This window comes from Barbus barbus (assembly GCF_936440315.1).
Source record: "Barbus barbus genome assembly, chromosome: 22".
In the NCBI taxonomy this organism is placed as follows: Eukaryota; Metazoa; Chordata; class Actinopteri; order Cypriniformes; family Cyprinidae; genus Barbus; species Barbus barbus.
Genome location: NC_136750.1, coordinates 3,552,765 through 3,580,741, shown reverse-complemented (window position 1 = coordinate 3,580,741; position 27,977 = coordinate 3,552,765). Strand labels below are relative to the sequence as shown.

The following is a 27,977-nucleotide window of genomic DNA, read 5'->3' as shown; positions in this document are numbered from 1 at the left end:
CCTCAATTTATACACAGAAAAACCAAAAAACCCCTCAAACTCGTGATGGAGTCTGTTGTGAATACCAAGTGAGGGAGAGAGTCACACGTCTCTGAGGGGATAGAAATAGCTGCAGTCTCTGTCAAAACAGTTTACTGCATTTCTCTTCATATTGTCCACTCAGAGTAAACAGCCCTCACTGCCATATACTCTCATGATGAGAGTGTGTGAGGACAGAAGTGTGGACAGCTGGAGACACTGAACTGTTATCTTGGTAAACAAGCAACCAAGTTACAAGTTAACCAATTTCTTCAAGTGTTTTGATGACATAACTGGAACTAAAGCTTATGAACTGTGCTTTTATTATGCAATATTAAAAATATCATGTAGATTTGTGCACATAATTGAAATGTGCCTTAAGTTATTTTGTGTTCATAAATCATATTTCTCACTTTTGCTCAGGTCTCTTATGAAACGTTAAATGGTTGATCCCTCAGTTATCCACTTCATTTAGTCCTTCAAAGATGTTTTAATTACATCAATCAACAAACAGGCGTACAGGTTCAATTTAAAATGTCAACATTCATTTTAAAACACTTCTGAAAATATGGTCTCTATTCGTCAGGAGTTAAAAATGGTACACTACAGTGTCATATTTAGTACTTCAAGCACAGGGAAAAAAGACATGGAAACAAGAAAATGGATTTCTGTGTGAGGCGGTGTATGAAAATACATTTCGTGGATATTTGCTATGACAGTTTTCAGACGAAGGAGAGATTGCGGGGAGCTAGAGTTGATCCTAATCCCACTAAAATTACATGGTCATTTTTTTTCATCAAATTTTACGACATGTGAGACAGTAGAAAGGAAAGTTTGGGACGTGGATCAGGACGTGACAGGCCAGATATGAATCTACATCCCTGTGAGAATGTCTACTAACTGGTTTGCTATGACTCTTATTCTAACAAATATAATCCATAGCAATGATTGAAAGGAATACACAAATGCATATTGACATATTTTCATCTGATTATATTAGTTATATCAAAATGGGTCCAATAACCAGACTCCAATAACTGGATTGAACAATTTGGCAAAGGGTTTTTTAACTTGACATTTTTTATATTTGTCCTAATTCAACCCCAATATTCTGAAATACTGAAAAACATGTATTTGGTTAAACACAGTGTCTTGATACACAGCTGAATGAGAAACAGAATCTACCAGACACTGAGTGAGAACAGACACTGAAAGAAGAAATACACTTTAAATAAACCTCGAATAGAAGTGAGTCTATGGAAACGCAGTTATTCAGTTTTTCAGCATGTATTTTTCCTCTGCCCTGTATTTCCTGTTTTCAAGGAAGCATAGGTCAAAGAGGTTCAGCAGAGATAGAGACTAGGTCATGATATTTCTGTTGAAGTCATATGACAGTCTTCTCTTAGCATTTGCAGCTAATTGCTGGTTGGACGTTGGGAGATTTGGAGAAAATCTGGCACTGGTCTTCAGTCGAACTGTCGCACATTCCTGAGGTTGAAAAGGATAATGGTTATTTAAAACATGCACTTTAACTGGTGTTTCCAGTACCAAGCTCTAATTATGGTAAATATAGAGTATAGAAATCCATTTGATGTCGCAAACGCTCACCAGGAAGTTTTCACTATATATTATTGCAGTGGTTTTATATTTCATTACAGCAGACTCACAGAGCGGGGACGTTCCAAATGCAGTGACTGAAGGAGGAGTTTATAGGACAGAGACTCCGCCCTCTTATATTTCACACCAATCATCCGGTCCAGATCCTGGAGGCCATCAAGTAAGCTCTGCTCCCTTAAGGCCAAAGCAAAATGATTAACTCTGAATCTTATAGCATGTAACGAGAAAAACAAATACCATTATTTTACATGAAATTATGAAAGAAAGACTTGTTTTTACATTTTCAGTCATCTCAAGAGGATGAAATGCAGAATTTCATGCAAAACAGTAAGTCCTTTGTGCTTTATGTGATGCAATGCAGTAGTATTTTCTATTACCACAAGGTGGCAATAGAAGACTAATATATGTCAGGGGTTTTTGAACTGTTCCTGGAGCCTCCCTCCCCAGCATTGCAAAGTTTTCCTTATTAGCTGAAAAGTGTTAAATAAGGGAGGCATCCAAAATATGCATTCCGTTTGAGGCTCTAGGAATGGCATGAAGTATTTCTTTAAATAAAAATATTCAAAAAATTCATAAACGTAACTGACTTTATAAGTAAGTCATAATTAGTGCAGCCCAACTACAAATAATGCAACATACTTGTGCTCCCCTGTATTGCTGTTTTCAGCTGGTCCTTGCAGAAGCTGCTTTAGTGTAGGAATGTATTCAGGATCTTCACAGGGGGACTTTTCTGAGGGAAAGGCCTCTAGAAACACATTTGACTACACACACATACACACACACATACAGTAAGGATCAGCAATGATGAAAATATGTTTTAGTTACTCATTTGTAAAGTTACAACATTTTAGAATTGCAAGATATAAATATTTCTGCCTTTTTCAGGTCGATTTTTTTGTACAATGAATGATTCACTGTATAATTGATTTTCTATTCATATGACAGGGTCTCTTATCTCACATACTGTAAAAAATTACATTTATTAATTTGTTAAGTAGTGTAATAAGTGGAATAATGTACATTCATTCGGTCAAGGTTAGGACACCAATATGAAGGTGCTGACACCACATACTGTACTTGCTAACTGCACTTTTTTCAATGTCTTTAAAATACTTGCGAATAATAATAAAAAAACTGAATTCTTATAACAGAGCATAAACTTTTACCACATTATGGAGAGGAGAGAGAGGAAGGTTTGGCTTTTCGGTAGAAGGCCACCACTGGCCACCAGGCACTATCTTCAGCTCCACAGTCTCCTGGCTGAAGGCAGTCCATGTGCTCTCTGACTGCTGGAATGACTGGACTGCTGTCCAATCAGATGCCCAGGATGAAGGTTCATTTGCATCAGCAGAAATTGTGTGTTCCTCTGAGAGGAGATAAAGGCTCATTTAAGTCTTTATAGTTTCATTTTCAAGGCTCTCATACAAAAACTCTTTACAAGACCAGTAAGCGCTATGTTACTGGAAATATGTTCTGCTTTTCTGCAGTGGAAAGGTTTCACACACTGTTGAACATGTGCAATAACTAACAAGTGGTGAAAGTGTTTAACCAAACTTCAGTTCTCATATCTAATGTGGTATTTAGAGACCATGGTGGAAAGGTACAATATAGGCTCATAAGAAAAATGTGCCTTTAGCAAAACTTAAAAAAACTTACCTGTACATTTTGTGTGGCTTCTTGTGATTACCTCAGAAATTTCTTTACCATAGTGCTTGATTTGTAAATTAATTAACTAGCTTCTTATGTATAGAAGTGCTATCAAATCGATTAATTGCGATTAACCGCATCCAAAATAAAAGTTTGTGTTTACACAACATGTGTGTATATATAAATATATATTTTTTTATTAAAATATAAATGTATGTGTGAGTATTTATGTATACATATAAATACACACAGTACACACACATATATTATGCAAATGCAAACTTCGATTAATTGATTTGAAAGCACTATGGGTTTTTCTGACATAGTAAACTTGCTCGGTAGCTCACCTGGTACATCATTAGATTTGTGATGTGGAACACTGAAGTACAAGTCCTCTAAAACATGAGTCACGATAAAAAAAACTCAAAGACTTATAGAAGCAAGCTAAAATGGCTTGGTTGCTTCAGCAAATGTGTTTTATCTCGTGTTTGCTTTTGTCAACACTGTAAAGTTTAGTGTAGGTGGTACATTATTAGGGCATTAGAGCACCACTCAAAACACCACTCTGAACACACTTTTACCACCACTCACTGGATATTTCACTTTAAATGCATCATGAAATGTGCAAGAAGCAATGTAATGCAATTACAGAATTAAAAACTATAAAAAGTAGGTTAAACCTGTTTTGCTCACTACCAGAATCACCAGGTTTTCACCTCTTTAGAGAACAGGATTAATCCTGTGGATTAAGATTACACAGAGGCTGCCAAAAATGGAATTGAATCCATAAAATTATTAATTGAAAGTGTTTGTGGTTTAACTTTTTTTTAAGGTGTCCCTATTACAGTGTTAACTATACATTTAAGTACTGAGTAATATTAATTAACTACAGGTACTTACTATATGGTTAGGGTTAAGATTATGGTTTGGTTTAGGGATGCTTGCATGTAATTATGCATGATTTATTGTTATTCTAATAGTAAGTACATGCAACGTGTAATAAGCACCTTAAAATAAAGTGTTACCGTGTTTGTTTTTGACCAAAGTTTATAGTCAGAAGACGTACTAGATGAATAAACAATGAAGGGTTTGTCCTCTGTTTTGATCAAGCCATTCCCTCTAGACATGCTGCCTTTGGCATTGTGAAGGTTGGCCTCCCCTCTTGTCCCAATGGCCTTGTGTTTGCATGTCTTTTTAATGCTGCCTCCTGCCTTAGGCTGGTACACAGCAACAGGGGAAGAGTGAGTGGTTGGGGGAAGGGGGAAGGGGGGAGGGGGGGTTTGTGTAAGAATTCCAAGCAGTGCTTTAAATAATTAATATCTTCACATGAGGTCGGGGGAAGCGAGGGGGTCTACAGGAATCCAGGTCAATCCAGCCAAACTATTTAGTACTTTGGAACTGCATGTTTATCTGCTCACTCAAACCCAAACAAAGCCAGGTTCCTACTCCAGAAGAGAACTTACAGTACCTTCCGATTTATGTGACAAAATGTTTTACCTTGCTACATTCAAGACTGTGTACTTACCACAGTTGTAATCCTCAGCCAACTGTTGGACCTCACCGAACCCATCCGTCCAGAGCTGCTCTCCACTCGCCTGCATGAAAGCCCCAAACTCATCCTCCTCCTCCTCCTCACCCACATCAAGAGACCCCTCGTCAGCGGCCACCTTGTCCTTGTCGTCAACTCTTGCCGGCTCTGATAGCGACTCTGAGTTCACCAGAGGCAGCAAGTCTCCACCTCTAGCCCCCGCCTCCCCCTTGCTGAATGCTGGCATGGCTGTTGCTATGGCTGCAGTGGTGGTAGGGGCAGGATTAGGCAGGGAGTGAATAGTGGATACAGTTATATTGGCTGTTGGTGCGCTAAAGCCTAGTGAAGAGGATTTGTCAGAATGCTGAACTTCAAGTTCTCCATGCTCTGTGATTAATTCCTCCCAATGCTGAGGTGAGCACATGGACGGCCTCCTTTTCTTTTCTGTAGTGCTACATTCAGCACCCACTGGAGTGCGGCCCTCCGGCACAACTGTATTCTTTGTGTCTGGAGTCCCATCTCTCTGTGTTGCAAGATCGCCAGGCTCCACCGAGTGTAGATTCTCACGGTCCAGTAGGCGCTCGTCTGGCCTGGATTTTTGATTCTTCTGAATGCTGACAGGGACTTCGAAGGGAGTTATCATGGGTAAATGATCTATGCTTGGCTCAGTATTACAGTTTGTTGTGGTTGATTTGATTCCTAGACAATCAGAGTGAGTCTCAGATGCTACAGATGTCCCTAGGTTTGGCACATCAGCAACAATGTTCTGGCGATCATTTGCATCAAGGTCACATTTACTGACCTCGGTGTCACCTTGTGCATTGGCACAACTGGATTCTTCTTTAGAACAGTTATCGAATTGATTCATACTCATCTCATCTTCAACCTGCTCACCTGGTTTGGCACATGGTTTGGCAGAAGAGCAGCAGGTTTGTGGATCTGTGCTCTCGGATGTGACAGCTTTAACTAATATGGGGGAATGAGCCATTTTGTCTTCGCCCAACTTCAAGTCATCCTGACTTGGATAGCTACCCGTCTGGCCTTGAGTTATTGTGTTATCTAGTGTTACATTAAGTGGTTGTGCGTCTGAAATCACTGCACTTTTTCGGTCACTGAGCTGACTGGCGTTTTCCCCTTTGCCGTGAGCCGCTGTTCTTTTCTCGGTTTTTTTACCACACTTTCTCCATTTTCGTATGGCCCTGGGCTTGGCCTTAAACAATCCTCCATCGTCTGGCCCATCCTGGCTCACCTTCTGCCCTTTAGAGGAACATCTAAGCTCTTCCTTTGTCCCTTCAAGAATGACAGCGTGAGTCCGTGGACCCATGACTCTCGTTCCAGTCCCGTGGTTTCCAACAGCACAGATGTAGCTGCCCCTTCCCTGGGCCTTGAGAAAGAGGCAGCGTGTCTGAGTCTGCCTACCACCTCCCTCAGTGCCCTTCAAAGTGGCCACAGTTACAAGAGCGCCAAGACCGCCTTGCCTGACCCCTGGAGTTCTGGTTGCACTAATTGTGCTATCCAATGTGTGCCCATAGCCACTGCTGACCTGACCTGACCAGCTTCTCTGCCCTACCCTGTTTTCAGGAGGCTGCTGGCATGTGCCCTGTGCCCGAGATCCATTAGCAGCCTTTCTTCTGGCTTTAGAGTAGCCGCCACTCACAGCCCATGCTCTCAGGCCTTTAATCAGGGGTATGGCTCCAAACTCGAGGGCACTGGCGAATGAGATATTGGTTCTTCGGCATTCATGCAGTAGTTCCCTCTGGGCCATGTCCAAGCAGTTATTGTTGTTGTTCTGTTGCAGCATTCTTCTTGGGGGGAATAATATCAGATGCTGTGGTGGATAAGAATGACATTTAGGATGTCAAAATCTTGAAATTCATTGTTACAGCACAGCATTTAACAATCAGTAAAGGAAGGCAAATATATCTTGATTTAATGATGATTCAAGTTCAAAACCTGACAATTAAAGGTCAACATACAAGTGCAGGCTCAAATTTTAGTTTAGGTCTTTGCAAATTGTCTTCAAAAAACTTCAGATAAAAATATCAAGTAATCCAGTAAAATAATCCAGTTAATCAATTTAATTCATTCACTCCATTAATTTTAAATTCACTCACTCTCTCTCTCTCTCACACACACACACACACACACACACACACACACACACATACTTTTCTTGCAATACTTAAAACTGTAATATGTAATGTAATATTTTTTTAAACTGTAATACAACTATATATATGTATAGAATACAGTTTAGTAATTTGTATTCTTTACAATTAAAGGTCAATGCAAAACAAGTGCAGGTTCAAATATTTCTTTAGGTCATGGCAAATTGTTTTAGATTTGAGTTAATATTCTATACACTATATATTCTATGTCTATATACGCACACAAACTGTAATATACTACAACTTGTATATATATTACAATTACTTTATATACAGTACTATATACTACAATTTATACTGTATATACTATAATTTAGTAGTATATATTTTTATGTAGTTTAACGTATATCATAATTATATACATACTGTAATAACTAAGAAATATAATACTATTAAATAAAATACATATTGAGTATTTATAATGCAATTTTATTTTTATACTCTTAGTTTTTTAAACTATATAAAAAAATGGATACTGTCATGTCAAACCACAAAAAGACGTTCTATTTCTACTTAATATGATTATTCCTATATTTTATATGTAGTTATTATAACTGTATTTATAATGTATTAGGCTACATTTATAATGTATGTACATTATTGTTTAATTGATAATGCATATTTTATTAAGAGCTAGTGTATTTAATACGTAAGTTACTGTATAATGTATCTTGTATTATTTTCTCATGTTTTATTTCGCATGTCACAAACTGTGTCATGATGATCAGAGGACGCTGCGTTACGTTGTCTACACGCACACACACACACACACACACACACAATACGTGATCACATCACTTGCACCAAATTGGGAGTCTATCATTAATTAATACTTGCCCACACAGATGCACCTCGGGGAGGGGGAATTATCTGCATCGATTCTTCTCGTGGTTTGACAAGATGATATCCATCTTTTTCAGGATATCATAAATAACCCATCTTTCTTTCTTTGAATCCTCTTACCTTTACAGTGTGCCAGGCATTTTCCTCAAACGGATGCGATGTCACGAATCACACAATTCCAGCTGTCGTGCGTTGTGAGGATGCTGCTGGGCTGAAAGATTTGGGCTTTAACCTTCATGAGGATTTTGGAGCGTCTAGAAATGATGATATCCATGACACCACTTCGTTTTAAGACAGCATATCCGAATACGGATATAGTATAATAACCTATTATATCCAATGTACGTCTCAGGTGCTCCGTTGAAGTGAACGTCACGCTACTCCTCCGTGTCTCCTCATAGCGCAGGCTGCTTTCACTGGCGATGCAACGCAGAGCCTCCGCAATCTAGTGCGTGCGCTCAGCTGACCAATAGCGGAGCGTGTCGGTGCTTTTACGCGTACGCACGAAGAGGACACGCACACGCGCGAACACATTACTTCATTATAGCTTTTCATTTAGCTCTTCAGCCAGCTCTGGTGAGCACAGGCTACTTTTGAAACCCTCTTGCACTCACTCTTTTGCTCGATATAGTTTAGCCATAATTGGTAGGCTATAGAAACTCAATATAAAGAGACTTTTGTGTTAATAACATAGTGATCTGTTTTTATAAAGTAGGCACTCTAATTCTAATCAGAATCATTCATGTGCAAACTATTTTAGTTTCGTTTTTGTGCAATACACTGTTCACAGAAAATGAAAATTATCATCATTTACTCCTACTTTATTTCCTCAGTGGGAAATAAAAAGGGAAATTATCTTTCTCTTTCAGAAGACATTTGTGTATGAAACACAGACAAAGAATTTACTCTTTTTATGACACTTTTGTGTTTTGTTGTGGACTTGAATGCTCCAGCCTCCTTTCGTTGGAATTATTTAAACAAATGCAACCAATACATTCTTCAAAATGTGGTTTTCATGACAGAAAGTAAATAATAAGGGTTTGGAATGACATTTGGATGAGTAAATTATGATCAAATTTATTTTTTATGTTTGTATGTAGTTTCATCTGGATGTAGGTTTCATCAATCATGAATTTTTTTTAGATATTACGGTACATTGCAATCTTGGGGAAGGCCGTCTCCTAATTTTTCTTGCCATGTCAGTTTCAGAATTGGACCACTACTCATCATTAGTGCTGCCACATTCGAAGAATTATGAGAAAATCAGTGGAAAACATACATCAGGAAATAATTATGTACAACTAATTAGAATGTTAATATTTTATTTGACTGTTCTATTTTTGAATTAGATGGAGATAAGCATCATCTAAATGATTGTTTCAAAAAAAGCAACACATTACAAACATTCAGTTCAGAATTAATATATATATACAATGATATTTCTTGCATGTATCTCAATTCCATCACCAACACAAGAGTTCATTTTAAAAATAAAAGAAAAGAAAAACATGTCACACTCAGTGTTTTCAATTCATAATGTCACAATCCTTAGAAAATGTGAATGAAAAAAACTTCATATTGTTTAAATTGATCTTAAAAGTCACAAAAATATGTCACAAAAATATTATACATTGCAGGCTTTCTTTTTAGTGTCTTATCTGTACAGATCATGCATATAAATATGTAAAAATAGTACATGTATTTGTAATAATATCTCAAATAAAACAAAATTCCATAACAACAACCAAAAAACTACAGAGACAAACCAGGCATCGCAAAACCAATATTACCAAAATGCTGTAATTCTACAGCATAAATGTCATGCAAGACTGCAACAAGAAAATCATAAGCAAATGTAAAAATTTAATGTTTTTAAATATCTTTGCATCTGTCTATGTTCTACAGATTTGTGCCTGTTTTTTATTTATTTATCTACAGCTAAAATATTTTTGTGTAAATAAATATATGTGATCTTTACAAATATATCAATTTAAAGTGTCATACAGAGTGACAAAACATGAAAATAATGTCTAAAATAAATATTCTTTTTGTAGCAACATTTTCATTGTTTTTTTTTTTTTTGCAAAAGCTAGAGAAAATATGTTTGCTTTCTTTACTTTAAATAGAATAAAACCTGCAAGACTGAAACAGTTGTCACATATACAGATATATGGGCCTAATTATTATTCCACTACCGACTGTAGTATGTTCTGTAACTGAGAGTCTTACTGTTTCGAACTGGTACCTTTTGTTTCTGTATACTTTGTCGTCTTAGTCACTACAGTAAGAGTTCCCTCTGTTTTAGTAATCAGATGCTCTGAGGGCATTTCATGGGTGAAAACTTCTACGCTTGGCATCTTCACATAGACACCTCCAGAGGCTTCCTTGCTAGAGCTAGGAAGAGAGGGCTTGCTTCCTTTTGGAGAGCTTTCTGGTGTGATATGAAGGATGTCAGCAGAATGGGGACTAAGAGTGACCTTGGGTACTTTGAACCATGTTGTCTCCTCTCTTTCCTCACACTTCATTACAGAGACGAATCCAGATGACACTGTGGGTACTGGAGACTCTGATCCCTCCCGTTCTGCCAACATTTCAGTCCTTGCTTTTGAGGATACTATAGTACTAATCGTTCTCACCTCCTCATCCTTCTCAGTTTTCTTTTTGAGACCTGGGAAAGAAATTGTGCCTGATATTGTCTTTGACTCCTTGCTCTCTTTGCTTTCTCCTGAGGTCTCCTTCCTGAGTTTCATGCTTGTTTCCATTTCCTCTTCCTCGCTTGCATCTTTTGAGTATGGTGAGAAAAACTCCACTTTAGGCAATTTAAGCTTTCCAAACATTGATTTGTCATCTTTGTCACCATTTAGACTTGGACTTGTTCCATCATCAGACCCACTCGGTGTTACATCAAATGATCCTTTCTGCCCAGATGAAAATGTGACTTTGGGAAATTTAAGCTTACCAGTTTTTGACTTTCCCTTAGTTTCCACCTCATCTTCGCAATATATTGATCGACTTTTTGACTTGCCAAAACTTGGCTTCATTTTGATCTTTGGCTGTTTGAGCTTCACATCTCCAATTTCTGCACTTGCTTCACCATCTACACTAGCAGAGCACTCCGTTTGTGGCTTCACTATAACAAATACTGCTTTTTTTACTTTTGGCAGACGTGGGCTTTCGTACTCTACCTCAGAGTCTATGTTTTTAGAGTGACCTTTTCCTTGAGATGATCTGATGTTGGCTTCAGGTGAACTTAAAGAAGGCAGAGGAATCCCAAACTTTGGAATTTTGACTTTACCAGTCTGCTTTATATCTTCATTAGAATTATTAGTGTCAGCTTGGGCAGTCTCAATGTCAAAGTCAAGTTCGGGAATCTTTGGTGCTTGTAAATCAGCTTTCAAGTTTGCATCAGTTCCTCCTTTTAGAAATGTAGCATCCATTTTTCCAGACTTCTTTATGTCAGTTTCAAACCCAGAAACTTTTACTTTTGGCATTCCAATATTAAATTTTGTACCTTTAACTTTTGGCCCTTTTATTTTTTCTTTCGGTGCGGGTTCCAGATCAGTATCTTGAAGTTCAGATTTCTTTTTATTCTTTTTTCTGTCTCTTGATAAGCCAAGGTCCAGCTCTAGATCCACATTAGACATCCTCAACTTTTTACCCTCTTTATGTGAATCCTTAAGGCTTGCATCAGTAGAAGGATCTGACATGTCTGCATCTCTAGACATTCCTATATCTTGTTTTGGGATTTTAAAATTTGGCATTGTCAGTTTTCCACTCCCTCCTCCAGATTCTCTCTCTTTGGTATCAAACTCTCCAGTTCTACTTTCTGGTAATGATATGTCTACCTGTGGTATCTTAATATCAGGTATTTTACACTGTCCACCTTTTACTTCCACAGATCCCCTAATCCCAGGGATCATGACGTATCCTTTTCCTACATCAGGTTGAAGTTCTGAAACAACATCTTTAGATTTTATTTTAGGAAGGGGTATATCAGTTTTTTCCATCTTTATTTTTCCACCTTCTAGTTCTGAATCAAGTGCACAGCTTTCTTCTTTCCTTCCATGAGGTAGGGATAAATCTATCTTAGGCACTATAATGTCTGGCATTTTTAATTTACTCCCTTTCACTCCAAATTCTATATCAGGATCATCATTTTCCTTTCCATGAGGCAATGATATATCAACACTGGGCACTGACATTTTTGGTATTTTAAGCTTTTCACCTTTAATTTCAGTGTCAGTGTAAGATGTGTCATGTTTTGCATGTGGTAATGATATTTCCACTTCTGGCATTCTTAATTTACCCTTCCTTCCAACCTCCACCTTATGGTTATCTGTGTCACCCATTTTTGCATGAGGAAATGAAATGTCTACTTTAGGGATCTTAACATGGGGAAAATTTACTGTACCCCTACTACCATCAATGTTAAAGTCAGAAGAGTCCACTGGTTCATGAAGTTTCAACCTAGGCAAGGAAACATCCAAATCAAGTTTTGGAACCGATATGTCAATTGTTGGCATCTTAGGAATTTTTAAACTGCCCTCATAACCTCTGATATCTGCCTCCGATACATCAACCTCAGTTTTAGGAAGCAATACCTCACATTCTGGAATATTTGCTGTTGGCAATGATATCTCAACTGCTGGCATTCTGACCTTTCCTTTGTTATCCACATATCCAGGCATACCCATTTCTACATCTTTGAGCTTTGCTTTAGGAGTAGGTGTCTTGAATTTGGGGAATTTGAGCTTGGATTTGACCTTATCTTCAGAACCCTCTACTCTGAATTCTGGTTTTGTACTTTCTCCAGCACCTGCGTTTATCTTCATTTCAGTGTCAGGACCAATTATTTCAGTATGCTTTTTAGATGGTGATGTTCTTTCCATTTCCAAATCTATAGATAAGTCAGGACTCTCTAGTTCTAGTTTGTCCCCACTTTTCAATTTTCTGCCAAATTTAGGAAGTGAAATTTTGGGCATTTTTACAGAGACTTCTGGAACATCAAAACTTGCCCCAGATGACGGCCTTCCACCCTCCGCCTTAAGAAGTTCAATGCTTTCTCTATCACTGCCCTTTCCCTTGGGAAGAGTAAAGTCCAAGTCAACTTTAGGAGCAGATATGTCAACAGTTGGTATTTTCACACTTGGCAGCTTGATGTTCCCACCTAAAGTTACTTCAGGGACATTTAAATCACTAATTTTGGCAGCAGGGGTTTTGGTCTCTATATCAGAAACATGAGTCAAGTTAAAGTCTATGTCTTTTATCTCTGACCCAACTTTTAGTTCACGATCGGTTTGTTTCATTTTAGGGACAGAGATATCAACAGTGGGCATGTGAAATCTTAAACCTTTTTTAGTATCATCTCCAAGTTCAAGCCCTCCCTCTGCGGTTCCTGGCAGAGAGATATCTACAGAGGGAATGTGAAACTTTCCACCCTTGATATCGGGACCTTCAACATTGATTTCACCTCCGGATGGTTTTAATTTAGGCAAGGAAACATCTAATTTAGGCATTTCAAATTTTCTTCCTTTTCCTGCAGGTCCTTCAACATCTACATCTCCTCCTGCTCCTCCTCCTGGTAGAGAGATATCTATAGAGGGCATGTGAAACTTTCCACCCTTGATATCGGGGCCTTCAACATTGATTTCTCCTGCTGATGGTTTTAATTTAGGCAAGGAAACATCTAATTTAGGCATTTCAAATTTTCTTCCTTTTCCTGCAGGTCCTTCAACATCTACATCTCCTCTTGCTCCTCCTCCTGGCAGAGAGATATCTATAGAGGGCATGTGAATCTTTCCACCCTTGATATCGGGGCCTTCAACATTGATTTCTCCTGCTGATGGTTTTAATTTAGGCAAGGAAACATCTAATTTAGGCATTTCAAATTTTCTTCCTTTTCCTGCAGGTCCTTCAACATCTACATCTCCTCCTGCTCCTCCTCCTGGCAGAGAGATATCTATAGAGGGCATGTGAATCTTTCCACCCTTGATATCGGGGCCTTCAACATTGATTTCTCCTGCTGATGGTTTTAATTTAGGCAAGGAAACATCTAATTTAGGCATTTCAAATTTTCTTCCTTTTCCTGCAGGTCCTTCAACATCTACATCTCCTCCTGCTCCTCCTCCAGGTAGAGAGATATCTATAGAGGGCATGTGAAACTTTCCACCCTTGATATTGGGGCCTCGAATGTTGATTTCTCCTCCTGATGGTTTTACTTTAGGCAAGGATACATCAAATTTTGGCATTTCGAATTTTCTTCCTTTTCCTGCATGACCTTCAACATCTACATCTCCTCCTGCTCCTCCTCCTGGCAGAGATATATCAATAGAGGGCTTATGAAACTTTCCACCCTTGATATCTAGACCTTCAGTGTCCATTTCTCCTGCTGATGGTTTTAATTTAGGTAAGGAAACATCTAATTTTGCCATTTCGAATTTTCTTCCTTTTCCTGTATACCCTTCAACATCTACATCTCCTCCTGCTCCTCCTCCTGGCAGAGAGATATCTATAGAGGGCATGTGAAACTTTCCACCCTTGATTTCGGGACCTTGAACGTCAACTTCAGCTCCTGATGGTTTTAATTTTGGCATTTTGAATTTTCTTCCTGCAGGTCCTTCAACATCAACATCTCCTCCTGCTTCACCTCCTGGCAGAGAGATATCAATAGAGTGCTTTTCAAACTTTCCACCCTTGATATCAGGGCCTTTAACATTGATTTCTCCTCCTAATGGTTTTAATTTGGGCAAGGAAACATCTAATTTTGGCATTTCAAATTTTCTTCCTGCAGGTCCTTCAACATCCACATCTCCTCCTGCTCCTCCTCCTGGCAAAGAGATATCTATAGAGGGTATGTGGAACTTTCCACCCTTGATATCGGGACCTTCAATGTCCATTTCACCTCCTGATGGGTTTAATTTTGGCAATGAAATATCTAATTTTGGCATTTCGAATTTTCTTCCTTTTCCTGCAAGTCCTTCAACATCCACATCTCCTCCTGCTCCTCCTCCTGGCAGAGAGATATCTATAGAGGGCATGTGAAACTTTCCACCCTTGATATTGGGGCCTTCAACATTGATTTCTCCTGCTGATGGTTTTAATTTAGGCAAGGAAACATCTAATTTAGGCATTTCAAATTTTCTTCCTGCAGGTGCTTCAACATCTACATCTCCTCCTGCTCCTCCTCCAGGAAGAGAGGTATCTATAGAGGGCATGTGAAACTTTCCACCCTTGATATTGGGGCCTTCAACATTGATATATCCTCCTATTGGTTTTAATTTAGGCAAGGAAACATCAAATTTAGGCATTTCAATTTTTTTTCCTTTTCCTGCACGTCCTTCAACATCTACATCTCCTCTTGCTTCTCCTCCTGGCAGAGAGATATCTATAGAGGGCATGTGAAACTTTCCACGCTTGATATCGGGACCTTGAATGTCAACTTCACCTCCTGATGGTTTTAATTTAGGCAATGAAATATCCAATTTTGGCATTTCAAAGTTTCTTTCTTTTCCTGCAGGTCCTTCAACATCCATATCTCCTCCTGCTCCTCCTGGCAGAGAGATATCAATAGAGGGCATGTGAAACTTTCCACCCTTGATATCGGAACCTTCAATGTCCATTTCACCCCCTGATGGTTTTAATTTAGGCAAGGCAACATCAAATTTAGGAATTTCACATTTTCGTCCTTTTCCTGCAGGTCCTTCAACATCTACATCTCCTCCTGCTCCTCCTCCTGGTAGAGAGATATCAATAGAAGGCATGTGAAACTTTCCACCCTTGATATCGGGACCTTCAACATTAATTTCTCCTGCTGATGGTTTTAATTTAGGCAAGGAAACATCAAATTTAGGCATTTCAAATGTTCTTCCTTTTCCTGCAGGTCCTTCAACATCTATATCTCCTCCTGCTCCTCCTCCAGGTAGAGAGGTATCTATAGAGGGCATGTGAACCTTTCCACCCTTGATATTGGGGCCTTCAACACTGATTTCACCTCCCGATGGTTTTAATCTAGGCAGAGAAACATCTAATTTAGGCATTTCAAATTTTCTTCCTTTTCCTGCATGTCCTTCAACATCTACATCTCCTCCTGCTCCTCCTCCAGGCAGAGAGATATCTATAGAGGGCATGTGAACCTTTCCACCCTTGATATCTGGGCCTTCAACATTGATTTCTCCTGCTGCTGGTTTTAATTTAGGCAAGGAAACATCTAATTTAGGCATTTCAAATTTTCTTCCTTTGCCTGCAGGTCCTTGAACATCTACATCTCCTCCTGCTTCTCCTCCTGGCAGAGATATATCTATAGAGGGCATGTGAAATTTTCTACCCTTGATATCGGGGCCTTGAACGTCAACTTCACCTCCTGATGGTTTTAATTTTGGCATTTCGAATTTTCGTCCTTTTCCTGCAGGTCCTTCAACATCTACATCTCCTCCTGCTTCTCCTCCTGGTAGAGAGATATCTATAGAGGGCATGTGAAACTTTCCACCCTTGATATCGGGGCCTTCAACATTCATTTCTCCTGCTGATGGTTTTAATTTAGGCAAGGAAAGATCAAATTTAGGCATTTCAAATTTTTTTCCTTTTCCACCATGTCCTTCAACATCTACATCTCCTCCTGCTCCTCCTCCTGGCAGAGAGATATCAATAGAGGGCATGTGAACCTTTCCACCCTTGATATCGGGGCCTTCAACATTGATTTCTCCTGCTGATGGTTTTAATTTAGACAAGGAAACATCTAATTTAGGCATTTCAAATTTTCTTCCTTTTCCTGTATGTCCTTCAACATCTACATCTCCTCCTGGCAGAGAGATATCAATAGAGGGCATGTGAAACTTTCCACCCTTGATATCGGGACCTTCAACATCAATTTCTCCTGCTGATGGTTTTAATTTAGGCAAGGAAACATCAAATTTAGGCATTTCAAGTTTACTTCCTTTTCCTGTATGCCCTTCAACATCTACATCTCCTCCTGCTCCTCCTCCTGGCAGAGAGATATCAATAGAGGGCATGTGAAACTTTCCACCCTTGATATCGGGACCTTCAATGTTGATTTCATCTTCTGATGTTTTAAATTTAGGCAAGGAAACATCAAATTTAGGCATTTCAAATTTTCTTCCCTTTCCTTTATGTCCTTCAACAGCCACATCTCCTTCTGGAGCTTTTATGTTTGGCAGTGAAACATTAATCTTTGGCTTTTCATACTTTATACCTGTTCCAGAATGGCCTTCTAGATCAGTGTTTATCTTTGTTTTATCTTTAGGGAAAGAAATGTCAAGGGAAGGTGTGTGAACTTTGCTTCTTTTTACCTCAAGTCCTTCAATATTTACTTCCACAGATCTTGTTTTAATCTTTGGAAGTGACAAATCAACTTGAGGCAAATGTAACTTGCCCCCCTTACTGACATTAACTTTGCCATCTCCCTTTACCTTTCCTTGTGGAAGAGAAATGTCAACAACTGGCATATCTATCTTTCCACCTTTCACTTCAGGTCCTTCAATATTTGTTTCAGTCTCTACTGATTTTATTTGTGGTAAATTAATATCCAATTTTCTCATTTGAAATTTTGTGCCCTTTTTGGTTTCTCCCTCCAGACAAACATCACCCTCTGTTTTAACCTCTGCTGAGGAGATATTATAAGACGGTATATTTAATTTGCCACCTTTGAATTCAGGTCCTTCCACGCGGAGTTCCCCATTGGTTGATTTAAATTTTGGTAAGGAAATATCCAGTTTTGGAATATCAAACTTCCCTATTTTTCCTGAATGTCTCTTGAGATCAACATTACCTGTGTCTGTTACTTTTGGAAATGATATATCAACAGATGGAATGTTCAATCTTTTGCTGTCAGGCCCTTCAATACTGATGTCACCTTGTGGCGACTTCATTTTTGGCAAGGAAATCTCAACACCAGAAGCATTCACTGCAGGCAGAGAGATATCAACCTTTGGCATTTCAACCTTTCCACCTTTACCAGAGGTTTCCACATTAATATATTTTTTGTCTTTTCTATGTGGCAAAGAAATATCAATTGCTGGCATGTGAAACTTCCCATTGGTTCTTTTAACATCAAAATCAACTTCTCCTAATTTGAGTTTAGGTAGATTTATATCAGATTTAGGAATCTGAAATTTATCTCCCTTCTCAACCTCAAGATTAATCTGTTCATTTATTTTTCCTTGTGGTAATGAAATATCAGCTCCAACCTCAGTTTTGCCTATAGGAAGTGGAATTTCAGTTGATGGCATACTCAGTTTTCCTACTTTTATATCATGCCCCTCAGCAATGGAATGCTCAGATGATTTCACATTAGGTAGGGAGACATCTACTCTAGGCATTTTAATCTTTCCCCCTTTTCCAAAGTAGCCCTCAATATTTGCATCCCCCTCTAGTGTTTCTTTCGGCAAAGAAATGTCAACCTCAGGCCCCTCAATATCAATTTTACCTTGTGGTAATTTCATTTTGGGGAGGGAAATGTCTATTTGTGGCATTTTCACACTGGGCCCTTTCTCAGAATGACCATCCACCTTTGCTTCACCTTTACCTTTTGGGAATGGAATATTGATAGTTGGCTTGTGAATTGTTCCACCTTTTGCTCCAGGTTCTTCAACTATGATGCCACTCTCAGGGGATGTTATTTTTGGAAGAGAGATGTCTAATTTTGTCATTACCCCAGTACTCGCATGTCCCTCAGTATCAATGCTTTTTGTAGCCATCTTTGGTAATGACACATCTAATGTAGGAAGACCAATGTCCACATCTAACGTCTCTATCTTGGGCCCTGCAATGTCAAATTTGGGGAGGGAAATCTTATGCACTTTGTCCATGGATCCATCAATGTCATCTCCAAATTTTTGTTTTGCATCAAGGTTTAGCACTGGTAATGATGCGTCAGGCTTGGTGGTGTTGATTTTTGTTCCTCTTACAGTGCAATCGGGAACTTCAACATCTGTGAATTCAGCCTTGCCCTTAGTCTTTGGGAGATGCAAGTCCAAATCTACATTTGGTGCTTTGATGTCAATCTTGGGCATTTTCAGTTCATTTTCAGATGTATCAGTTTCTTTACTTGCCTCTCCATCAATTTCATCTGAATGATAAGAAAGTCTTACCTTTGGCAGTTTGAACTTTGGGACTGTAACCTTTGTTTCTGAGACATCCAGATTTACCTTTGGCATTTTTATCTCAGGACCCTCTACTTTTCCTTTAACGCTAATCTCAAAATTAGAAACGTTAGTTTCAGCCTTGCCCTGAGGTATGTTGAAATCACACTCTACTGATGGAGGCTTAAATTTGCCTTCTAGTTCTTTCACCTCAAAGTTGTCATTTGAAGATTGTACATCTAACTTTGACTTTTTAATTTTTGGGAAATTCATTCCAAATTTTGGACCTTTCGTCTTGGCCTTCAGCTTGGATCCAGAGGCCTCTCCCTCATGTGTTGAAACATCTACATTGACCTTCCCTTCACCAACAGCAGCATCCATGGCCTTAGTCTTTGGAAATCTGATCTCCCTCTTCTTCTTAGTACTAGTGATAACACCCTCCAGATGTTCTGATCCATCTGCAGTGGCCTTCCCACCTTTCCTTATCTTGATCTTCGGGAATACAAACTCAACATCAGCAGGACTGAGGTCTGATCTACCAGGTGATCCCTCAATGTCCAGCTCTGCCCGTGCTCTTGCTTTTTTGTTCTCTTTCAGTCTTTTCAAACCAAATCTTCCTCCTCTCCTTTTCTTGGTTTTGAATGGTTTCACACTTTTGACGCTCTGCAAGAGAAAGGTTTTCATTCCTTCTAGTTTCTATTGTTGTAAGTACTTTTTCAAATTCACTTTAAGAAATACTGTGGATGTTCAAAAAATAATTCTATTGTATAGCAATATTTCAGTATGTACCATTTTTTGCATATTGGCCTTAGGTCCTCTGAGCTCAAGATTTTGTTCACCTGGACGTATGCTGACTTCACTTCCTTGCACAGTCCTCTTCAAAAAGAAGGACACTTTGTAGGGTTCTGCACACTGAAGAATTTTTAATGCGTCCTCATATTTGACGTTATCAAAATACACCCTGGCACTTAGCAGTTGATCTCCTGCAATAACATATCATCAGAAAATAATTATAACTTATGATTTGTCTTTGTATTCTTAGTACATCAGGAAACTAAATTAATTCAATACACCTGTACTCAACATGGAAATTTTGTCCATTAATAATTATAAGGTTAAAGTTGTTTCTCCTGCTTGTCTCTTCAAAGACAGTGGCTCAAGTCTTTAAAGTGTACAGTATTTGACATTGCACTTTGTAATGTAAACTACAGTCCCTTGGTACCTTTCTGTAGACTGAGGTGCTTCGCTGCTGGGGAGTCTTTCAAGACCTCTTTGATGAAGATGCCTTGCTCCCCTCCACCCACAACACTGTACCCACTAGCTCCAACTTCAGCCTCTGTTTCAACAACCACTTCCACAAGCTCTGACAACTGGTTGTCCTTCTCCACCTGTTCATTAAATTTACAAAATCAGCTTTATTGTCATTTTTAGCACATTGCATGGCAATGGATAAAAATTAAATACAGTTCCTTCAGAAAACAATGGTGATGTATGTAGTAGACAGCGCAAGAACTAAAAGACAACAGTAAATATGGACAATAAATACAGATAGTACACAGAGCAGAAACAGCTAGACAGTTAGGTAAGTAGGTTAATGACAATTAGATAAGTAGGTAATATATAAATAAAATGTAACAGCAGCAGGATATGATTGATTGTAAGTGTGTGTGTGTGTGTGTATATACACTCACCTAAAGGATTATTAGGAACACCTGTTCAATTTCTCATTAATGCAATTATCTAATCAACCAATCACATGGCAGTTGCTTCAATGCATTTAAAGGTGTGGTCCTGGTCAAGACAATCTCCTGAACTCCAAACTGAATGTCAGAATGGGAAAGAAAGGTGATTTAAGCAATTTTGAGCGTGGCATGGTTGTTGGTGCCAGACGGGCCGGTCTGAGTATTTCACAATCTGCTCAGTTACTGGGATTTTCACGCACAACCATTTCTAGGGTTTATAAAGAATGGTGTGAAAAGGGAAAAACATCCAGTATGCGGCAGTCCTGTGGGCGAAAATGCCTTGTTGATGCTAGAGGTCAGAGGAGAATGGGCCGACTGATTCAAGCTGAAAGAAGAGCAACTTTGACTGAAATAACCACTCGTTACAACCGAGGTATGCAGCAAAGCATTTGTGAAGCCACAACACGCACAACCTTGAGGCGGATGGGCTACAACAGCAGAAGACCCCACCGGGTACCACTCATCTCCACTACAAATAGGAAAAAGAGGCTACAATTTGCACGAGCTCACCAAAATTGGATGGTTTAAGACTGGAAAAATGTTGCCTGGTCTGATGAGTCTCGATTTCTGTTGAGACATTGAGTCAGAATTTGGCGTAAACAGAATGAGAACATGGATCCATCATGCCTTGTTACCACTGTGCAGGCTGGTGGTGGTGGTGTAATGGTGTGGGGGATGTTTTCTTGGCACACTTTAGGCCCCTTAGTGCCAATTGGGCATCGTTTAAATGCCACGGCCTACCTGAGCATTGTTTCTGACCATGTCCATCCCTTTATGACCACCATGTACCCATTCTCTGATGGCTACTTCCAGCAGGATAATGCACCATGTCACAAAGCTCGAATCATTTCAAATTGGTTTCTTGAACATGACAATGAGTTCACTGTACTAAAATGGCCCCCACAGTCACCAGATCTCAACCCAATAGAGCATCTTTGGGATGTGGTGGCACGGGAGCTTCGTGCCCTGGATGTGCATCCCACAAATCTCCATCAACTGCAAGATGCTATCCTATCAATATGGGCCAACATTTCTAAAGAAGGCTTTCAGCACCTTGTTGAATCAATGCCACGTAGAATTAAGGCAGTTCTGAAGGCGAAAGGGGGTCAAACACAGTATTAGTATGGTGTTCCTAATAATCCTTTAGGTGAGTATATATATATATATATATATATATATATATATATATATATATATATATATATATATATATATATATATATATATATAGTGAATTACCAGGTGAATATAGTATATAAAGTATTGTACATACTTTATATTGTATATATATTTTAAGTGTAAATTGTAAAATGTAAATAATACAAATGTGCAATGGTGAAGGCTGAGGGTTAAAAGAGTCATTTAATTTCAAAAACAGATTTCGAACACTTTCTAAAAGCTTTTAATCTTATATAACACTAATTAAGCTTTGAGTTGTATATGTTACATTTTTTTCAAGGAAGTTCAAAGGATGTTCATACTATATTCCACAAATGCTTTTTAATCATTTTGAGAGCAGTCCTTATTATGGGATGTTTTCATTCGTACCTCATTCTTATTGTCTGTCTTGGTGGGCTCCTCCATGTCTGTGAGGGTGGATTGGGTGTCTCTAAGCTGGCTTCTCTTCTGACTCAAAACTTGTTTTAGTTCTGCATGGAGTTTTTCCTTCTGAACCTTGGAAACAAATTTGGAAGTAAGATCGAGAGAGGTCTGATATCCACATCTCCACATGGCTGGGCTCACAGATTACATTTGTAGTACTCACAATTCGCTCTGGGCTGTCCTGTTCATCAGCAGAGATGCTGTGGGGTGTACTTAGATGAGCGCCAAAGGGAGGCCTGTCTGAGGGCGGAGAGCGTCTTTTGTTGTTTACCTGTTTGTAAAGAGAAGGCAGACATGAGCTCAATAAAATAAAAAAGCCATTTTTATTGGCTTTAAAGAGGTAATAGTTTGACAATTGACAACTTACAGGTGAATCTCTGGCTTCTGTATTCCCATGACTGTCCTCTTGGTCAGAGTCTGAAATTAGAGCAGGTTTACAATGTGACTTGACTGTAATAATGCATTTAGGCCCATGTAGACCAGGTACAATATGTCAAAACAAGTACACTTTAACAGACTCTTAAATAATTATTATGGAAATTATATCTTTTAAAACAATAATATAAGAGTGTTTTCAGACACATACAGTAATACAATTAAATTGTTGTTTAATTATTGTTTAACTTAATTATTATTGAAATATGACTGTATTAAATTAATGTATTAAATAGGACACAAGTACGTCTTTATATGTAAGTTCATAATTACTTCTATTGTCTTTGGAATATGGTTCAAGTGTACTGCTAAATGTACTGACAAGCATTTATTAACTATAACTGTAATATCAAATAATACACTACAGTTATAATCAAGTACTTTACATGTGTTTTAGTATGTAAGTCAACACATCAAAATAAGTGTACTTCTTTAAAGCTTTTAATTGGGAATTATTAAATTATACTTAATAGTGTTAAGAAACAGTAATACAAGTGTCTCTCTTTAAGTACACTTAAGTGGCTTTTTATTTTATTAATCTTATATTATCCGCAAGTCCAGTTTTTTTTTAAATACCTTTTTTTTTTTAGATTTGATGAACAAGTGCACATTCACTACAATCAAGCACAAGGATATTAAAAAGCATTTTATGTGATCCCGGATATTAAAAAGCATTTTATGTGATCCGATCACAGTTGACCACACATCACCATTTACATCTTGTTGTAAATGCATCTTAAATGTGTCTCGTGTGACCAAATGTGTTTGAATTTCATGGGAAGAGGAAGTAATTTCATGACGGACTACATCACTTGCAATGTGTTGCTGCATGGTTGTGATAAGCAGAAAAAAAAAAAAGGAAAAAGTTCACATGATTCTCTATCCTCTTGAAACTTTTCAAACTCATTCTGTGATATTACAAGGCCTCCAACTTTGCCTATAGTGTAAACCTACCTCACTATATCAACCCTGCTGTCATCTATGGGACTAAAAAAATCCTGTCCCACCATAGATCAAGTTGCCATCAGGTTAGTAGGCCTGCAAACGGTGTCCTCTCTCTGCATGGTTCTCATTCCTCATTCGCCAGTGGTGTGTGGTATCTGTGTCTGTCGTAAGAGTGTGTAACCAACATTTAAGAGATCTGTAGACTAGTGAGTGGGTAATTTCTAATGGGCTCAGACTGGATAGGCTGTTACACAAGACACATAACACTAGCAGGTGCTCTTTTATCGTGCTGTGCCAGCTGTCTAAGACAGTGTTTCCCATCCTTTTTTGTCTTATTTAGCACCACACCTCACCAGTGAGACTCTTAGGACAATAAAATGTCTGTAACTCAGGTTATACTGCATATGTTTTAGCATGATTTTTATATGTATTACTACAGTCACTTTTACAAAATCACTTTTAAAATAAAAATACTTGACACTGTGGGTGAAAAAAACAAGCTATTGTTTTCTTTCTTCTGGAAAAAATATTTGTATATGAATGTCTGTGTCTGTGTTATGTTTGCATTTATTCACTATGACAGATTTTATTAATATTTTCATTTTCATTTGTAGAAGTTTTTGTATGTGCTTGTCATTTTAATAGTTTTTTTACTTAGTAATTTTAGTACTTATTTCAGTTTTTGTCTGTAATATTTATATTTTATTTCAGCTTAATTTCAATAAAAAAAATTTATAATAGTTTTAGTTTTAGTTAACAAAAATAACACTGGTTTGGGATCGACTGGCCATCCTGTCAGGGTGCTACGGCCAGAAATGCTGGGAGAGACTCCAGCATATCTCCGATAGGACAGTCAGATTGGAAAATGGATGGATGTCTGTGTGTATATTTGTGTGTGTGTTTGTGACTTGAGTGAGTGAAAGAGGCAGCTGTTCCCTAGTGATGCTATGTGTGTCCAGAGGAGGGGACAGAAGACTGGAATGGTACTGCACATATCTGATCTTTATATAAACACGCGCTGGCTTGACCTACATGTGCTTGTGTGATGACAGAGCTGTTCACACTAGAGCTCCTACAAATGCTGCAAGCAATAGGCACACATCAGACAAACTCAGCAGTGGTTTGTGAACGCTCTTCAATTATATAATGCATACTTGAAAACGAAGTTGAGACTAAAAAGTTTGTCTGGAAGTAAGAAAAGCTAATTTATGCAATTTAGAACAAAAGTTCAGGAGATTAATGGCTTTAACTGATTCATGGGTACTGATGCGTAACACCGAGAACAGTGATAGAGAGGGAAATTAAGATGTGATTTTCCAGTTCCTTACTAAATTTGTTACTTATGATCATGAAAAATGTTTTGATTTAAAGACCTACATTTAATATGAATTGTTCTTTATATAAACATAAAATGTTTTAATAATTCGTTTTTTTTAATGTATTATATTTTTAATTTATTTATCTATTTTTTGGTCTATAATTCCCATACTTTCATTTATGTTATTTTTGATAGTTTTGGAAAAATGTAGAAATAAAAAATGAATAGGTCTAATCTTTTGACTGGTAATATATATAGCTGTACAGAATTAATATAAATTGAGTTAGCTCCGATTCAAGTCAGCCGCCTCAACCTCCACTGTTCAATTATGCCCTATTAAACACACAAGCCAGCCACTTACAAGGACAACAGAGCATAGAGAAGTAATTCTATTGCTGTTGATTCAATACAGTCACAAGATCATTTATAGGCACTTGATAATGGCACTAGAGTTACAACTGGACCAATGCCTGAGCCCTTACCCACATGAGTATTTGTGCATCCCTGATCCAATCAAAGACACAAGGATAAGTATGTGTCACTAGATACAATGGTCCAAAATAAACAACTAAAATTAAAAAAAAATTTTTTTTTGAAGGGTCACAAAAATATCCAAATTTTGCAATCCTCAGAAAATCAAACCCACGTCAAACGCTCAGTTAAGGTCACTGACGGCTGTCAATTCTCTGTTTATAAGAGGACAATAAGGGGAAGCATTGCTGACATTCTCAGAAAAGATCTGAGACTGTCTGGAGGTTTAATTTGGAAGCTAAGAAGACGAGTTTTGGTTTTGATTAATGCGCTGAAGTGTTTATCTCTGAAATCCTGTCTTTTGGTTTAATTTGGTATTTTGCAAAATTCAGAGCCCATTCTAAAACATAAAAGCATGACAATGTAATTTGTTCCTAATGCAGACACAAACCACCCCATTACATCAAAATTAGTTTTGAGACATATATATATATCTCATTCTTGGTTTGTCAGAATTGAGCATTTTTACTGAGCACGTACGTCCTGCCTCAGGGGAGGAACACATGATGGAGCAGCCTCTCCTGAGGACATGTAAAGCCAAGGAGGAAATGCCTCCCTTTAAACAGGAAACTAGGATATTTACTGAGATAAAATAACAGCCAACACCAAATCTGAGAGAGAAAACAAGTTAGTTAGTAGTTAGGAACCAGAATGATGTCACATGCGTCAGCGCTGTTACAGGAATGCATGATTACCCTTTCCGTTTGACTTTTTATTTCCAACCTAAAATTATACTATAAGTAATAATAATAATTATAATAAAAATGGGAAAAAAAATTCCCACTTTTTATAAATCAGTAATATATAGTTAAAAATATTGCAAACGCTAAATATATATAATTTTGCAACTTGTAAGCGTTATTTATTTATTATACTAAATATTTAACTTTTAGAAAACAGTTGATAAGTGGCCTGTGCATTTGCAATTATTTGGAAAACCTTCCAGAAACTCATTCACAGTTTGTGTAGCAGGATATCATTCATCCGCAGCAATTTGTTAACTAATTGTGCAATATTTGCACACCGTCATTGCATTTCATGTAATAGTTTGTATTAAGATACAGTGTCCCCAAAAGGTATTTGAACACTTAAGCCACAGCTCAAAAATATCATTGCGATGCACTGGATAACACAATAAACTACTTTTCAAGGAAAGCATTTCAGAGAAGAAAAAAAGTTAATAATAATAATATATATATAAATATATATGTTATATTATATTATGTTATAGAAAAAGTATTTACAACTACACTGCATATATTTTTGGGGATGCTGTATATAATAATTAGCTAGATTAGTTAAATAAATCTGACAATCTCATCCACAGCAGCATCAGTTTGAACATCTGCTTGTTCCTCTTCCTCCAAACAGAACCTGATTAGCGTGTGAGAGTCTGCATATTTCAGCAGCATCACAACCTATCTATAGCGACATTGACGAGTCTCAACTCCGAGCCCCCCGTATCCTGACCCCCAGCGCATCGGTGTCCCACTAACACATCTGACTCCTGAAACGTGGCACTAGAATCACACACGCAGACATTATTCCCATACTCATGTTGGGAGTAGCTGGCTGAGGGATGAAGCACATTAACTACACCTGCAGCGTTTATCAAAACTTATCAAACATTGCTGACAGAGTCTGCAAGGCATTCAGCACTGGTGTAGAGCATAAATATTTTTGGCATTTTTTTATTAAAAATAATAAAGCATAAAGTCTTAGAGTTGATTAATCAGATTAATTGCATTGACCGTTTGGTTACGAACATTTGCCAAAATATCTTCTTTTGTGTTCAGCTGAAGAAAGGCATTTATACAGGTTTGGAACAGCTTGAGGGTGTGTAAATGATGGCAGGATTTTCTCTTTAACTCTCACTATATTTCATCACATGCCGCTATCTTAACTATGGCATGTTGGGCCATGAACTCCACACAGTACCGTGAGACTGATCGTATGACCAGGGCTGCAGCTGTTGCAACTGTGTAAGTCTAATACAGAAGACACACACACCTCCCTCTTCAGTGCCACTCAACACTTCAATGCCTTCAGCAAGTGTGACTGGCAGTACACCGAAAAACATTAAGATGTTCAGGCAAGCTACATCTGTTCAGTAGTTTCTCCTATTATGGGCTTATAAAACCCATAACACAAATTGCATTAAATACATTTAAAGCAGTTGGTCTCTTATCACAAAAATAACGAAAGCACCAAAATATAAATATAAGTAAACAATCTTCAGCAGGTTTGTGCAAATCCTCCATTTACCAAGTTAATCCTACACATCTGTATTAAAGTTTCCACATCAATCTGAGAGTCTTGTCATGTTGTTATTGAGCCAGACAGCAATGTCACCCAACGTAACCCAACACAAGTCATCTATTACCTACCTTTATTGAGTGTTTCCTTGTGCAGAATCAATTATTCCCTCAGTAACAAACTCTTTTTCTCCCCCCAACTCTCTGCCAGCTTATTCTCTGACTGACGCCT

At 38.1% G+C, this 27,977-nt stretch overlaps 2 protein-coding genes and 1 long non-coding RNA gene across 4 annotated transcripts; 1 reads left to right on the top strand and 2 right to left on the bottom strand.

Annotated features, from left to right (window-relative positions):
* Nucleotides 1-102: 102 nt before the first annotated feature.
* Nucleotides 103-9,307, top strand: LOC306888446. The gene is made up of 3 exons (XR_013785752.1): nucleotides 103-1,795; nucleotides 1,923-1,962; nucleotides 7,950-9,307. It is a non-coding gene; the product is annotated as an uncharacterized lncRNA (long non-coding RNA).
* Nucleotides 492-8,263, bottom strand: LOC306888444 (uncharacterized protein). 2 transcript variants are annotated; one of them, XM_079446747.1, is made up of 6 exons: nucleotides 7,942-8,263; nucleotides 4,808-6,638; nucleotides 2,802-3,001; nucleotides 2,275-2,396; nucleotides 1,627-1,809; nucleotides 492-1,506 (listed from the first exon to the last, which is right to left on the bottom strand). In XM_079446747.1, the coding sequence occupies exons 2-5, from the start codon at nucleotides 6,609-6,611 to the stop codon at nucleotides 1,671-1,673; spliced, it is 2,265 nt and encodes a 754-aa protein (XP_079302873.1). In that variant the 5' UTR covers nucleotides 6,612-6,638; nucleotides 7,942-8,263; the 3' UTR covers nucleotides 492-1,506; nucleotides 1,627-1,670. The 2 variants fall into 2 exon arrangements, with proteins under 2 accessions (XP_079302873.1, XP_079302872.1); XM_079446746.1 differs by having other exon boundaries at nucleotides 1,686-1,809.
* Nucleotides 9,135-27,977, bottom strand: LOC306888443 (uncharacterized protein). Its single transcript, XM_079446745.1, has 7 exons — nucleotides 27,878-27,977; nucleotides 22,629-22,678; nucleotides 22,425-22,532; nucleotides 22,208-22,333; nucleotides 20,140-20,305; nucleotides 19,707-19,900; nucleotides 9,135-19,580 (listed from the first exon to the last, which is right to left on the bottom strand). Exons 4-7 carry the CDS (start codon nucleotides 22,241-22,243, stop codon nucleotides 10,047-10,049), a joined length of 9,930 nt encoding a protein of 3,309 aa, XP_079302871.1. The 5' UTR covers nucleotides 22,244-22,333; nucleotides 22,425-22,532; nucleotides 22,629-22,678; nucleotides 27,878-27,977; the 3' UTR covers nucleotides 9,135-10,046.